At 34.1% G+C, this 14,849-nt stretch overlaps 1 protein-coding gene across 1 annotated transcript; it reads right to left on the bottom strand.

The window, feature by feature from the left end:
* Positions 1–12,707: 12,707 nt before the first annotated feature.
* Positions 12,708–13,700, bottom strand: LOC128547532 (sodium-coupled monocarboxylate transporter 1-like). Its single transcript, XM_053520507.1, has one exon. The coding sequence runs from the start codon at positions 13,698–13,700 to the stop codon at positions 12,708–12,710; it is 993 nt and encodes a 330-aa protein (XP_053376482.1).
* Positions 13,701–14,849: the final 1,149 nt, after the last annotated feature.

Here is a 14,849-nt window from a genome sequence, read left to right as displayed (position 1 = left end):
CAGTGGATATAACAACTAAACCATAAATGTGCAGAGCTCTTGATACTGATCTGGTTCTTTGTGTGTATGCGGCATAAATGTGCAATATGAATTAAGTTTCATTTATCATTTTCATTTTTAGCTCGACTATTCATAGAATAGTGAGCTATTGCACTCGCCCATGCGTCGGCGTCCGCGTCGGCGTCGGCGTCGGCGTCGGCGTCCGCGTCCCGATTTTGGTTAAGGTTTTGTATGTAAGCTGGTATCTCAGTAACCACTTGTGGGAATGGATTGAAACTTCACACACTTATTCACTGTGACAAACTGACTTACATTGCACAGGTTCCATAACTCTATTTTGCTTTTTTACAAAATTATGCCCCTTTTTCGACTTAGAAATTTTTGGTTAAGGTTTTGTATGTAAGCTGGTAACTCAGTAACCACTTGTGGGAATGGATTGAAACTTCACACACTTATTCACTGTGATAAACTGATCTACATTGCACAGGTTCCATAACTCTATTTTGCTTATTTACAAAATTATGCCCCTTTTTCGACTTAGAAATTTTTGGTTAAGGTTTTGTATGTAAGCTGGTATCTCAGTACGTACTAATGGGAATGGATTAAAACTTCACATACTTGTTCACTATCATGATCTGACATGCACTAAGCAAGTCCCATAAATCTACTCTTTTTTTTTTCAAAATTATGCCCCTTTTTCGACTTAGCAGTTTTTGGTTAAATTTTTGTATGTAATCTGATATCTCAGTATCCACTAATTGGAATGGATTGAAACTTCACACACTTGTTCACTGTCATGATCTAACATGCACTGTGAAGGTCCCATAACTCTACTTGGCATTTTTACAAAATTATGCCCCTTTGACTTAGCAGTTTTTTGTTAAGTTTTTGTATGTAAGCTGGTATCTCAGTATCCACAAATTGGAAAGGATTGAAACTTCACACACTTGTTCACTGTCATGATATGACATGCAGTACAGAGGTTCAATACCTCTACTTTGCATTTTACAAAATTATGCCCCTTTTTCAACTTTTGTATTCATTCAATTGACAAGGCTGTTGAATAGTCGAGCGTTGCTGTCCTCCGACAGCTCTTGTTATTGTAACACTGAATATTTTGTATAATCTGTTTTGTTTGTTTACATTTCGCCTAACATGTGCTGCGACCTCTAGACCGTATGTTCATTAGGAAAGTTCACGCAAGATTTTTCTGTAACGTTGAAAAAAGCATAAAATATGTGGAGCTCTGCAATATGAAATATTAAGACAATGTAATTGGTGCAAGATGGAAGATAAATTACTGCTCACTCAATATGCTTGGTACACATTCACCGAACTGTGCGTTTCATGTGAGAAATGTGCGGCTGAAATGGGTCAGTGCATTTTTCCGTTCATGACCATGGTTCTTACAGTATACCTAGGGGTAGGGTATAACATGTACAGAGGCATTTTCTTTCTGGTCTAGTGCCAGTAATCAAAACCATTAACTACTAATCCAATATTGTCGTATTTAAAAGAATGTTGTACACTGCAGAGAATAGCGACAGAGAAAAAAGAATGAAGTGAGTAATTTTAGGTTAAATCGTTCCGAGCCGAAGGAAATATTATAACTATATTCATCTTACAACTCTTATGTATATTATGTAGATATTGATTTGCATTGTAAACCATTATATCAAAGTTTTATGCCGACATAAAAAGTCTGCTGCAAATTATATACATGTTATTATATATAATTGTTTACTAAAAGTTGAATAAAAAGCTTTAATTTACGTGACAAGAGCTTGTTATCTATACAAGAGACGACTTTGCTTTCCTAGTCAAACGAACACAACTTACGTCATCGTTGCGTTTAAACAGTCCGTATAAAGTATAAGGCGTTTCTGGCTCTCTATTTTATGTGAAATACTAAATCTACATAATAATACAAGCTAACTTCATCATTGCAGATTTAACCTGATTGCAGATCCAAACGGAGAAAGAAGATACGTAGACGTTACAATGTATGTGCAATATGCTTCTTACAGGATCGTCTTATAGATTGTATTATCTATCACAACAGCAATATTTAAGTGTCGTGTGGCGGCCGTAAAAAGTCTCCCCGTACTTGGATTCAGTGTGTTATATTTTCTGATCCTTCGGGATCGTGTAGTCCTTGAAACATATACTTAACAGAATTCCACTTAAGCCGGTGCTGTGGGCTAGAAGGGTGCCACGTTCCCCTACCTCTCATGAGTAGACCGAGTCTACTATACTTTGCTAGCTTGTATTACATGCTTCAAAAGAATCTTCTTATTAATTTTTATTAATAGGAATGCCTATGTTATATCTGAATAAATGACAATCTATCTTAGTCTGCATTTAATTAATTTACAATGAAAGCTACATTTGTAATGTGATTGTGATGCAGGGAGGTATTTAGTTTGTAACGTATTTTTCTAAGTGGATTTTATATGAAGTAAAGAACAGCTGGATCTAGTGGTGTCCAGCCTAAAAATGAATGTACTCCATGATCCCAAAGGAAAGACTGACAGGTGGAGAGGCAGATCAACCATTACTGCTTAATTCGCTAAACGATTGTGTCTTTAATTCATAAATATGTCTACATATTCTGTGCTAATAGTTCTATTATTTGAACGCATTGTCTCAATAACGAGTTGACAAACGAAAAACATGTATTGAAAGTAAGTAAACTATCAGCTTCGCTTATAAACAAATACCTTACTACAGTAACTATAATTTATGATAACGAGGCTATTGTGCACGTAACATACAAGGCTATTTACTAAATCAGCATATGCATTACGTATAATTAATGCACGTTACATGTGCATCTTTTGCGACTGGACTGACACCACACAACCATGTCACTAAAGTCTCTAAAGTCTCCATCACCACACACTGAATGCTAAATTACCTCATAAAAGGTAACAAATATGTTCGTTATGATGTTAGATAGGCAAAATATTCCCCTTAAAATCTAGTTAAAATGTGATTTCTAGAGTGTTCATGATGTGAACCCCTTCCCCACCGACGCCGCCCCCCCCCCCCCCCCCCCCCCCCCCCCCCCCCCCACCAATCGCCCAGGAACCAGGATAGGATCAATATGAGCTATAAAGCAGCCAATATATTATTTTGTTGTGCTAGCGACTTAGCAATATCCCTGTCTTGACCATGCGTTTATTAAGATGGCAACAATTGCATGCCTTACCCTCGTAAACAGCATACTTTTTGCATAATTTTGCATCTGGAATTTTTTATCTTTCACTGAAAAAAAAAACAAATATGCATCCTCTATTTCTCAGCGATAACTGATATACCAAATTCAGATTCAAATACGTTCATTCACTTACATGTGAGCTGTGCGTGTAAGTACCGATTTGTAATGTTGTTATCAAAACCATATTAACTATTTGCTGCAGTAAGCAAACTAATTCAATTATACATCTTGAAAGGGTCATTAATGAAATCTTTTTTATGTCTAGACCGAGAAAATATGATATTATTGTCATTAGACTAAAGTGTTTGTCGATTATCTCGTTATTTACACGGTGTGTCTGTGACAATATTCATTGACATTTGTATTAACTTCTGCATTATATAACAGTAACATGGTAAATAAACTTGGATCACGAGATAGAATTGCACACAAAATACTTTTTGTGAAACAATTTTCGTTTTGCAGTGTTTTATGTTTATTGCTACATGGCACCTAACTTGCTATGTCAGACCATGACAGCAGAGAGCCTTTCGTCCAAACAAAAATGAAAAATGCTGTACGACAAAGCTTTAAACACGCTCTAAGAGGCAATTATAATTTGATTTTGACGTCTGAGAGTTCGTTTTATAGACTTGGGAGCCGATTTGGGAAAACATCACGATTACCTTGCCTTATTTAGATAAGTACCACTATCTACCTAAATAACGGACCGTTCCATTATTAAAAGTACAAAAACATCACTGACCCAAAAACCGAACTACAGAGGTTGCCCGTGTAAGGTTTGTGAATCAGTGTTTGTTAGTTTGTTCCTTCTCTTGATGAGGAACACTTTGATTCGGCCATTCCGTGTTCAGCTTCCGGCCTGCCAGGAGTGAAAGATCCATAGGCATTGCTTAACAACAATTTAAGAATTTTTGCATTGCATATCAGTTATGGTAATTGTTCAGTTGATCTACAATTACAAAATAGGAAGTGTCATTCATGGTGCAAAAAAAAAAGAAGAAAAAAAAGAAAAGAAGTAAAATCATACAGATCTAAAATGTACCTTATATATATAATTCTTAAATCTTAAATCTGGTAGCTTAGTTGTGAATTGCTAAATCACGCTAACAGACATAATATTTCTACAAACACGATGAGTAAACAATGCTGCAACCACTGACTTTTTCAAGTAAAATGTGACGTCATTATCTATAACATACGTCAGGAGTTTTTTCCCCAGTTTTTCAGTCCATTTTTTCAGGACGCCAGTACCTAATTAAAAATTGATTAACATACAGATTGTTTTCACTGTAACTAAGTCTTAATAGGTTTACTGATAATTAACGGTTAGGCTAGTCTGACATTTTGAAAAACAAAGCCAAACTATAGACAGAAAGGACTGTTTTACATGATAATTCAACAGCTTATAAGACATGTATATTACTCTACAAAACAAAGGTCCATTTACTGATATATATTTTGAATTCCGGAAAAGGACTGCAAGGGGCCACACGTTTGGACAGTTCAAAGCCTTGAGAGATGTTGAACATTTAATTTCCTCCCGTGAACAGACCCAGTCAAACCAAGTCTGCTATTATTCTTTTGTGGTAATTGCTACCATGTACAGAGAAACACTATTCTTGCTAACACTTTTTGTACCTTTGTTTTCGTCCCCTAATATCATTCTCGCCCCTTTGCTACACCTGTAACATTTCTGCAACTGTTATTTTTTAACAATTGTATCTGATTTGCTGAATTATAAAATTTTCATAAGTCGTTTAAAACTGTAAAATGAAATCTACAATTATAAAGTCAATGTTGTTATATAAAACCTGCAGGTGTAAAGAAACTTGAAATAATCACAAAATTTATATATTTTGTTACAAAAATACAGGTCTTTTACAGCTGTAAAATATTGTACTTGATATCTGAAATAAGTAGAAGTCAACAATTGTTGTAAATCTAGGTTTCAATGGCATTTAAATGGTTAATCATATAATGCACATGTCATGATAAATATCTTTGTCTTTCATCTTTATTGCAAAATATGAAATACTATCAACTACATGTATTCATGTATAATTGTAATGTATTAAAGAACGGAAAAATACCAAATCATAAAATGGAAGGGAAAATGCTACCTATTTAAATAATTATGTGATGATATATTAGATATCGCACATTCTTAATGAATGGATTGTGATATCAAGTATGTGACAAATACCATTCAGACTATCAACATTGCGCATCTATTTTGATGCTAGTTTGATATTAATCGTTCTAATATGTTATATTCAGGCTTTCAAGTTTTTCATGTTTGAAAATTCACCTCGCTGATTCATAAATTAATTAAAAGAAGTGAGCTGTGAATATACAACAGAAATAAAATATAAAGCTATCTTACCAGACATTTGATACAAGTATCAAACGAACATTTTAGATTATGTGTTAGTATCCTGGAAGGAAGGACAAACATCCAAAACAATATCAACACCTGACATTACCAGATTTATATCTTTCTTTAAAATAAAACGATGAAGTATTAACAAATGAGAAATTATAAGACAAGGAAACCAAACATGTCAACTTTGTACGACATATATCACCCTTTGAAATGCTTGACGGGGTATGATAAAGTACAACAAAAGCGATTACTAAAGTCGGACGGAAAGCTTCAGACACGTTACAATTGTTTTTTCACAGCTCCTATAAATCACTCTCGACATCTCATTCCTGATTGTATCCGCCGACACACGAGGTTGAGAAGCTATCCAATTGACCAAACGTCGACTGTCAATCAAGAAATGTTTCTTATCAAATTTCACACCATTTTCATCTCTATTTCCAAGAAAGATGTAATACCAAACATACTGCCAAGTTTTATTGTGAAATTTCGAGATTTTAGAGAAATATAGACATTAAATAGAAGCCACCCCCTACCCATTTACAGGGCTAAATTTTGGCCCTATGGTCCTTTTATTGTATATTTTGGTAAAAGTTTCACATTTTTGCATTATTTTTCACTGGGATTCTGAAATATCATTCATTTCGTCATGAATAAGACCAAGAAGTATGCATTTTGAGCATTTTCTGACATTATGGAGGCAATGTTTTGGCTTTTTAATCCCAGAAATCGCTGCCGAAATAGGCGCATCTACATAAAAGAAGGTCAAAATTCAAAATTTTTCAAATTTCATTATTATTTTGCTTTGGAAACACTCTTTTATATCATATACCACCAATTTATGACTATAAAGACTAATTGCGAAGTGTTTCGAGAAGAGTCTTATTTCAGCTCTTATAGGTTAAAGGTCAGTAATTCAAATCCTTCTTTGTTTCATATAAAAAACGACAACTTCATGTCGTCTTTACGTATCTTTAGAGAACATCACTTTTTCCTACACCAATTTTTCATGAAAGTTCTATCACAAATTAACGAAAAAATGAAAAGAAAATAGGTATTTGAATAGTTCCTAGTGAAATGCCAGTCAGTTGTGGTCTGCTACCCTAAATATTGCGCATATTTGCTCTCCTCCGCGCAATAAACACCTACTTCCGGTTTCGATCTGCAAAACTTGCCATGTGGGTTGTATGAACATGAAAACCGTTTCATTTCATGCAGAATGTATTCTAGTAGCGAAAAAGTGTGATTAAAGCACTCGTTCTACACGAATTTGCGCAGAAAATGGGAAAATTAGGATTTATTTATTATGGACTTATTTCGACATCACGGAAGCACATTTTCGACCGAATTACTGACCTTATTCCTCAAACCAATAAATCGATAAGCGTTCAACCAATCAATGCGCTTGATTCGACGCACATCTCTAGGTTAGCGTGGCCCTTATAGCCATAACACTTCTTTTTGGGCATTTACATAACGAGAAACTGTAAAGATAAAGTGTAGCAAAAATATGAACTGAAAATGATACATTATTCGTGCCCAAACTTTTCAGTTATCTCGATCAAAGTGTACGTAGAAAGGCGTCGGTGATGTGAATTTTTTAGGATGAGGGAAAAGGGCTATTAAATACCTAAAATGTAAATGTATCATTATCCTTAATTGCTCTTTTTCCAGTTTTGCACATGGGACATAAGTACTGATAGAGTACAAGTCGAGAAAATGCTAAGACAATATCAAACTGAACGATGAACAAATATTTTTGTAATAATAAAAACACGCATAAACTTGTTAGTGATTTATTAAAGAAGCAACGCAAAATTTTCAACAATAGATATCATCAGTGATTGTCGTCGTGTAGCCTTCTTCCGTCTTCTTTTGACTACTGAATATATACGCTTTCACAACTAATTCTGTCCCCAAATGTCGGAAAATCCTAAAACTATCAATGTAAGACTCCTAACAGTACTTTCTCGCAGTTCATCTTAAATGTTTTAAAGACACACAATAAGACAGAAATTTCTCCTTAATCTCTTCAGAAATATCGCGTAAAGTAGCAGCAGCAGCCATTATCGAACTAAATGTCGGAGGTTTAGTATTTTTGTGGTACCACGTGTCCTGTAGGCGGAGCCTGGCGTATGGTCAATTACTATTGATGCTTTTAGCAATGTTTTATGTAAAATAAAACGTTTGTTAACCAAAACTTCACAAAATAAATTTAAAAAGTTATTACTGAAATTATAAATAAGCTATATTTTATGTGTTTACATTTTACGCAGAATTAGGTATGCATAATGAAATACAGTATCCTTTAAAGGCATGGAAGCTTGTTTAAATTGCATGTCCTGGCAAATATTGTCGGAGTATATTCATTATCCGAAGAGTTATAGTTCTTTGAAAATGGAAGACAAGGCAGTGATTGATTTTGCTTTATTTGCAGTTTTTTCCCTTACTTATCTTAAAGGGAATCAAAATTCTAAAAAAGTTCTCATGTTGAGTATGCTTAAATATTTAGAAAACAAATATGTTCTGAATCACCAATCACTTAATTTTGATATTTTCATTGTGTTTACAAATATTTTAGTCAGGTTGTATGACTGTTCCTTAGTCTGTCACAAATAGCTTTTTTTCACAGACTGTCTATATTTGTGCAGACTTACAAGTTCATATATTAAAATTAATGTAATGTATATTTCGCATTATGAGTAATAACAGAACAGGTAGCTGCATTCCTTGGTCAAACATTTAAGGGAAACTTCTTTCCAGTCGGGAATGATTGATATAATTTTGAAAATATCCATCAAATACATTGCATGTTTTATATTTTTGCGAGGTTCAATAGTAGAAGTAATATTTCATTCTATATGTCTACTATGGCGTATTTTTAGCTATTATCTATAAGATTTAACGTTAGTCAAACGTTTGAATCTAAACAAAGTCATTTTCACTGGCAAGCTCTAGCCATAGAAGAACTGTAGTCAAAAACAATTATAAAATCATTGAATATTCTGACTTCAAGGTAGCGATATAATAATATTTACAGCATATTGATGGTGAAAATATCATGACAATATAAAATATGAATCAAGGAATAGGCTTTTATTTCTATAACAACTCCATTCCGGATTGGAAGGAGGAATATTCAATCGGGTTTAAGGAATATACAAACGGTTTTCGCTCATATCTTATAACAGTGCCAATTCGCTTTACTTAAACTTTCTACAACACTTGCGTAATAAAGCATGTAAAGCATGTCACGTATGTATTCCAAGATATTTTCTTAAAGTATTTTAATTTTAAGCCAACACTTTCGAAACTTTAAAAGCTCCTTAAATGATGTCTGTTGCAAAGCCCTTAAACAATGTAAATAATTCTGTAAAAATTAACTGTTATAATCCTGTTCCACATCTTTCCATTCACGTTTCATTCAAATAACATAACGTCAATTATACTGACCCTAATTTAAATTTAAATATTATTTAACTATTCCTAAGTTCTTCTTCAAAATACAAAACTACGTAAGAGTCTAAGTATTTGAAAAAGTCTATCAAATTCTGCCATATATTGCCGACAGTATATGATTCTGGTTGTTATGATTTGGGGGTGGGGGTGGGGGGATTTAACGTCGCACCGAAACATGATAGCTCACATGGCGACTTTCCAGCTTTAATGGTGGAGGAAGACCCCAGGTGCCCATCACGAGCGGGCACCTGGGTAGAACCACCGACCTTCCGTAAGGCTTCCTCACATGAAGAATTCAACGCCCCGAGAGAGGCTCGAACCCACATCGATTTGGTACACAATGTTGTCATGTTTATATATGTTAAAATATAAAAATAGTGATAATTAAGTAACCAGAAACCGCAAAATTTCAACAAATTAATCTTTAAGTTTTCTATCCGATACCTCTGTTTTCTTCGTACGTTTGAAGGGCATAACAGAAAAGCATTATGCCAAAGCTAAAAGAAAAAATCAGAAAACTACACTTCCATCAATCTCTTTCATTACAATTCATCTGCACGTAGCTTTTTTGCCAATATCTTAATGGTTACTTGAAAGTATATTTCTGAAATGTGTCATACATTTAGAAAATTTAGAGGAAATGTCAGTAAATATAGTTTAAACCCGTCTTATAATTTTACAAGCATGGCCCCTTTTAAAAAGTCGTATAAACACAATGAACTAAACTTTCCTTTTGAAATCACACTGCTGTTACATACTGCACGCTTTTCTTGAAGCTGGGGGTAAAATACAATAGTTTCATGAAGATTCCAATGTTTAACAGCTACAAAACGTAACAAATCGAGAGTGTATATTGATATAGTGAAGACTTAATCATTTGGATTTGTTGTCAGACAATAACCGCCAATATCATAACAACGAAAAAAGTCAAACAAGTGAAAGTGATGTTATCATTATTTTTACATACAATACTTACATAAAAACTGTTAAGTGATTTTATCATAAATATTAGAATATAACATTACAGCATAAGATCAAATGATTGTTTCACCTTACACAATTCATTTAAAAAGCATTTCATTATTTTGACTTAAGACATCGGTCGTGCTCCTGCAGACGTTAATACAAAAAAGCTCCTTTACAAAACATATAATATCCCATTTAATTTTATAGGGATTTCAGGTCTTTCAGGTTACTATGAATATAAGGTGGTATCAGTATTATATAAGCATAGATATCACTAATAAACATTATTCATTTTTACATGTTGACATATTTACCCACCCACTTTATTTTCAGTGGATTTATTTATTTTTTTTTGTTGGGTTTAACGCCGCTCCGAATCAATTATTGGTCATATGGCGACTTTCCAGCTTTGATGGTGGAGGAAGACCCCGTGTGCCCCTCCGTGCATTATTTCGTCACGAGCAGGAACCTAGAAAGAACCACCGACCTTATTTTCATTGGAAAAGAACGTATATGAATCTTAAAAAGAAAAACTAAAACAAAAAGAAGATTTTAAAAATATTCTGAAGCTTTTATGACACACAAAAATGCTTCAAAATTGAATGAAAAAAAGTTGGTTTCTCCGTGCATCTAGGAGATTTATTTAGAAAAAAAGGTTAAAACCTGGTGAATTTTGATAGTTTCAGTTCTTTTTGTTTTAATTCATACTTCCTAAATAAAATGAAGTGCTATGTTGAATACTTTTATTTCAGTTGTAGCTTATTATTACATGTATCAGGCAAAAAAAATACCAGAACCAAATCTGATGTGCTTTAATAGATATTTTAAATTACATACCCCTACCCCATTGTACATTTTACATCAGTTTTAGGCAAATGGCAGCCAAAAAGAAAGGTGATTTTTAAGCTGTTATTTAAATGTTACATACTATAAAGACATCTGACTTGTTCATCGGTGATAAAAAGGGGTTCGTAAATGTGTGCAATTGCTTTGATCGTGTTACTCTAGAGACTACACAAAAGGAAAGGGACACAAAGTTATTGATTCTCAAGGAACAAGGAAGAAGCTTACTTAAATCTGAGCTACATATAAATACAAGTGTCAAAACTGAATATCTACCATCTTATGGAGTACCAGCGTTACCTCAAAATGGTTCAAGCCACGTTATATTTAGTACAATGATTCTTTTTTAGCTTGACTACTCCAATACATCCGTCGGCGTCCGCGTCCCGATTTGGTAAAGTGTTTTTTGCATGTAAGCTAGTGTTTCAGTAGCTACTTGTGGGAATGGATTGAAACTTCAAACACTGATTCATTCACTGTGATAAATTGTCTTACATTACACAGGTCCCATAATCTGTTTTGCTTTTTAACAAAATTATGCCCCTTTTTCGACTTCGCAATTTTTGGTTAAGTTTTTGTATGTCAGCTGGTATCTCAATACCCACTGGTGGGAATGGATTGAACCTGTGTACAGGTTTAATAACTCTTCTTTGCATATTTGCAAAATTATGCCCCGTTTTCGACTTAGCGGTTTTTGGTTAAGTTTTTGTTTGTAAGCTGGTATCTCAGCACCAACAAAGGGAATGGATTGAAACTTCACACAATTGTACACTGTGATGATCTGATATACACTGCATATAGTTCACAACTCTACACTTATACAAAAATATGCACCTTTTTCGACTTTAAGTTAGTAATTTTTGTTTAGTTTTGTATGTAAGCTGGTAGCAAAGTACCCACTATTGGAAATGAATTGAAACTTCACACACTTGTCACACTGTGATGGACTGACATACACTATACAGGTTCCATAACTCTGTTTTGCATTTTTACAAAACTATGCCCCCTTTTCCACTTAAATCTATTCAATTGACAATGTTGTTGAATAGTCGAGCGTTGCTGTCCTCCAACAGCTCTTACTTATATTTACTGTGATGATTAACCATGATATGAAGTTGTGTAAAAAGATTCAAGTTTATTGGAGATGCGTATGAAGATTCAAGTTAATTGAAGTTTCAAGATTTTTTTTTGAAGATATGTATAAACTTAAAATTTATTGACAAAGTCAAGGCTCATAAAAGCATTCGAGAGCATCATATTAACTAACGTTAATACTATAGTATTACTGTTAATGGCGAAATGTGAAAGTCATGATATATGATACTGCATATAAACTTTAATGATAATAATAATAATAATTACACATGAGAAATTTAATAGCGTTTTATCACTACTATTTATCAAGGCAATTTGGCGACATCTGGATGTTTATACGAATACGAGACTACTTAAAACATATTTATAATTTAGAATTCATATATGCAGTAAGATGAAATGTTTTCAGTGCATTAGTATGTCTACAAATAGAAAGCTTCGCTTTACGAGGGTTATTTGTATTTAACGTATCTCAAAAACTTTATATATACATATCTTAAAGGTATATATTATTCTTGAATTTAATTTAGTTACTGCATTTGATGAATATTTTCTACATTGAATTAAATATCTGAAGATAATATATTTTAGTGAATGATGGACATTGGATATTTTCAAACAATTACCTATTTTGTCATTTGCCACTTTTGAATAAAGCGTTTTACAATAAGTATTCTACAAATAATATATAAAAAGCTAACAAAAATAAGCCTTGATATGTGAAGCTTAACCTGATGATCATCGTGATGTCATATAGTTGCGAAACCCATATATATACAAGAATAAAACCATGAGAAGGAAAACTGACTTTTTAACCTCGTCTACTTCTTTCTGATTTAACGCATTTACTTTTTTGGTTTTAAACAGTTCTTCTACGAAATGCTTTCTGAAAGAAAACAGACACCTTTCGTCAAACTGTTTTGGTGGTGTAGTGAGTAAACTCGCCAGGAATCCAATAATTAATGACGTCATAAAGCCTATGAATGAGAACATGATGTAGGAAGTACTATATATTTTCGCTAGAGGAGACATGCTGTCAGAAGAAGTGTCGTCTGCTGCTGACATTGTTGTGGAGACATTAACAATGGAAAGTCTAGTATTTGTTACATTTTCCATTGCATGCATATGCAGGATTGAAATGTTTTTAGATTGTTTTCCTTCGTACATATAACACTGATCGGTCGGTCCAGACAGCAGATATGGGTAAGAGGGTAATCCGGAAAACAGACTACCCATGTTGATCCAAAATGAAGCCACCATGCCACAAACTGCGCCTAGGAATACACCTTTTGTTGTCGCTCGTCTGAACATTGCGGATAATACAAAAATTGCACAAACTGGACCGTCCATACATCCCATGAAACTAGCGAAAATTGCTGACACAGACCCAGGTATCTGTGATATTGCAAAGGCAAGTCCCATTGCAACTAACCCGTATAACAGAACTAGAAACTTTGCAATTCTTATAGCTTTATACGGATGCATCCCTGGAAATTTTATTTTTATAATATCTTCATAGGTAATAGCAGAGAGACTACTCATACATGATGAAAGAGTGCTTAGTGCTGCGCTGGACAATGAAGCAATAAAAAGTCCGGACAGTCCTGGCTGGTTCTGAAATATTTCCAGTACTGTAAAAGGTAATATTTCGTTTATATTAGACACTACTTCTGCGCCAAGAATATCGCAGCGTTTAGATGCAAATATTGTAGCACCTTCCAAAGCCGCCATGATCAAGAATATTGAATAGAGTGGCATTGTTATGAAATACAAATTCCTTGCAGCCTTCACAGTTGGAGTTGAGTATACTCTTTGCATGGCTGGTTGCATATATGTTACGTACAGCATGATGCTAAATGTTCCAAAAGAGACGGTCCAAAACTGATACCTTATTGTAGGGTCAAAACGGAAGTCCGCAATGTCAAGCCTCTCCCGAGCAAATTAAAATGTTTTTGCCGTCCCTCCAGTGTCAATACTCGTCTTGACTAAAACCGATACGATTCCTGTTACCATAACAACCAGCTGGAAAACATCAGTCCATATTACGGCTTTTATTGTCCCTACCGATGTGTAAATTGCCGTAACAGTAGTGTATATGAGTATTGTTCCTCAAAACGGAATACCCATAACGACATCGAGGGCAAAACACGTTCCTACGGTGACTGTAGCCATATAAAATACACTATATGTTATACCCGCCGTAAGTGTTACATATCGCAGCACGTTATTTCCGTACCGGAGATTAAAGTACTCGTAAATGCTCGTTAATCTCAGTGGATGGAATATAGGTACGATAAAAAGTGCAGCAAAAGTATAAGCAGTGAGTGCACCGACGGCATAATATGCTATTCCCATTCCATAGGCATATCCTTCAGCAGGAATGCCAAGAATCATCAAAGACAACTGAAAAGTTATAATGAAACAAAGAGCAACTTGGCAAGTTCTTGAATTTCTACCAGCTAGGAAGTAGTCAGCAGGCGAGTTTTTCTTTCTTTCCAGTACTGCAAACAATACACCAATTCCAAAAGATATAACAATAGTAGAAAAGGAAACGAAATAATCCACCGCTCCAAATACTCCAGATGGCTTCATTTTGTCACAAAGAAAATAATGTTATCAAGGTGTTCAATCGCACAAATGAAAATGTTTGATAAAATATCACGATAAAACAATTGATTTTACGTGAAATAATTTACTTTTTCTCAGTTCCATAGATCTATATCGAAAGGAAAGAGACTAGTTTAATTATAACCGATTGCATGCTGATGGGTTCAGTGCGCGGATATATTTAACGAAGCATATCTTTCGTTCAGTTAGTCGAATTTGTTGTTAATTTGTTATTTTGTTCAAACACATTGTAATTAAATAGATATATATTGG

The sequence above is a fragment of the Mercenaria mercenaria genome, chromosome 12 (genome assembly GCF_021730395.1).
Source record: "Mercenaria mercenaria strain notata chromosome 12, MADL_Memer_1, whole genome shotgun sequence".
NCBI classification, from domain to species: domain Eukaryota; kingdom Metazoa; phylum Mollusca; class Bivalvia; order Venerida; family Veneridae; genus Mercenaria; species Mercenaria mercenaria.
The sequence above is the reverse complement of the archived record's forward strand: the minus strand, read 5'-3'. Positions and strand labels throughout refer to the sequence as shown.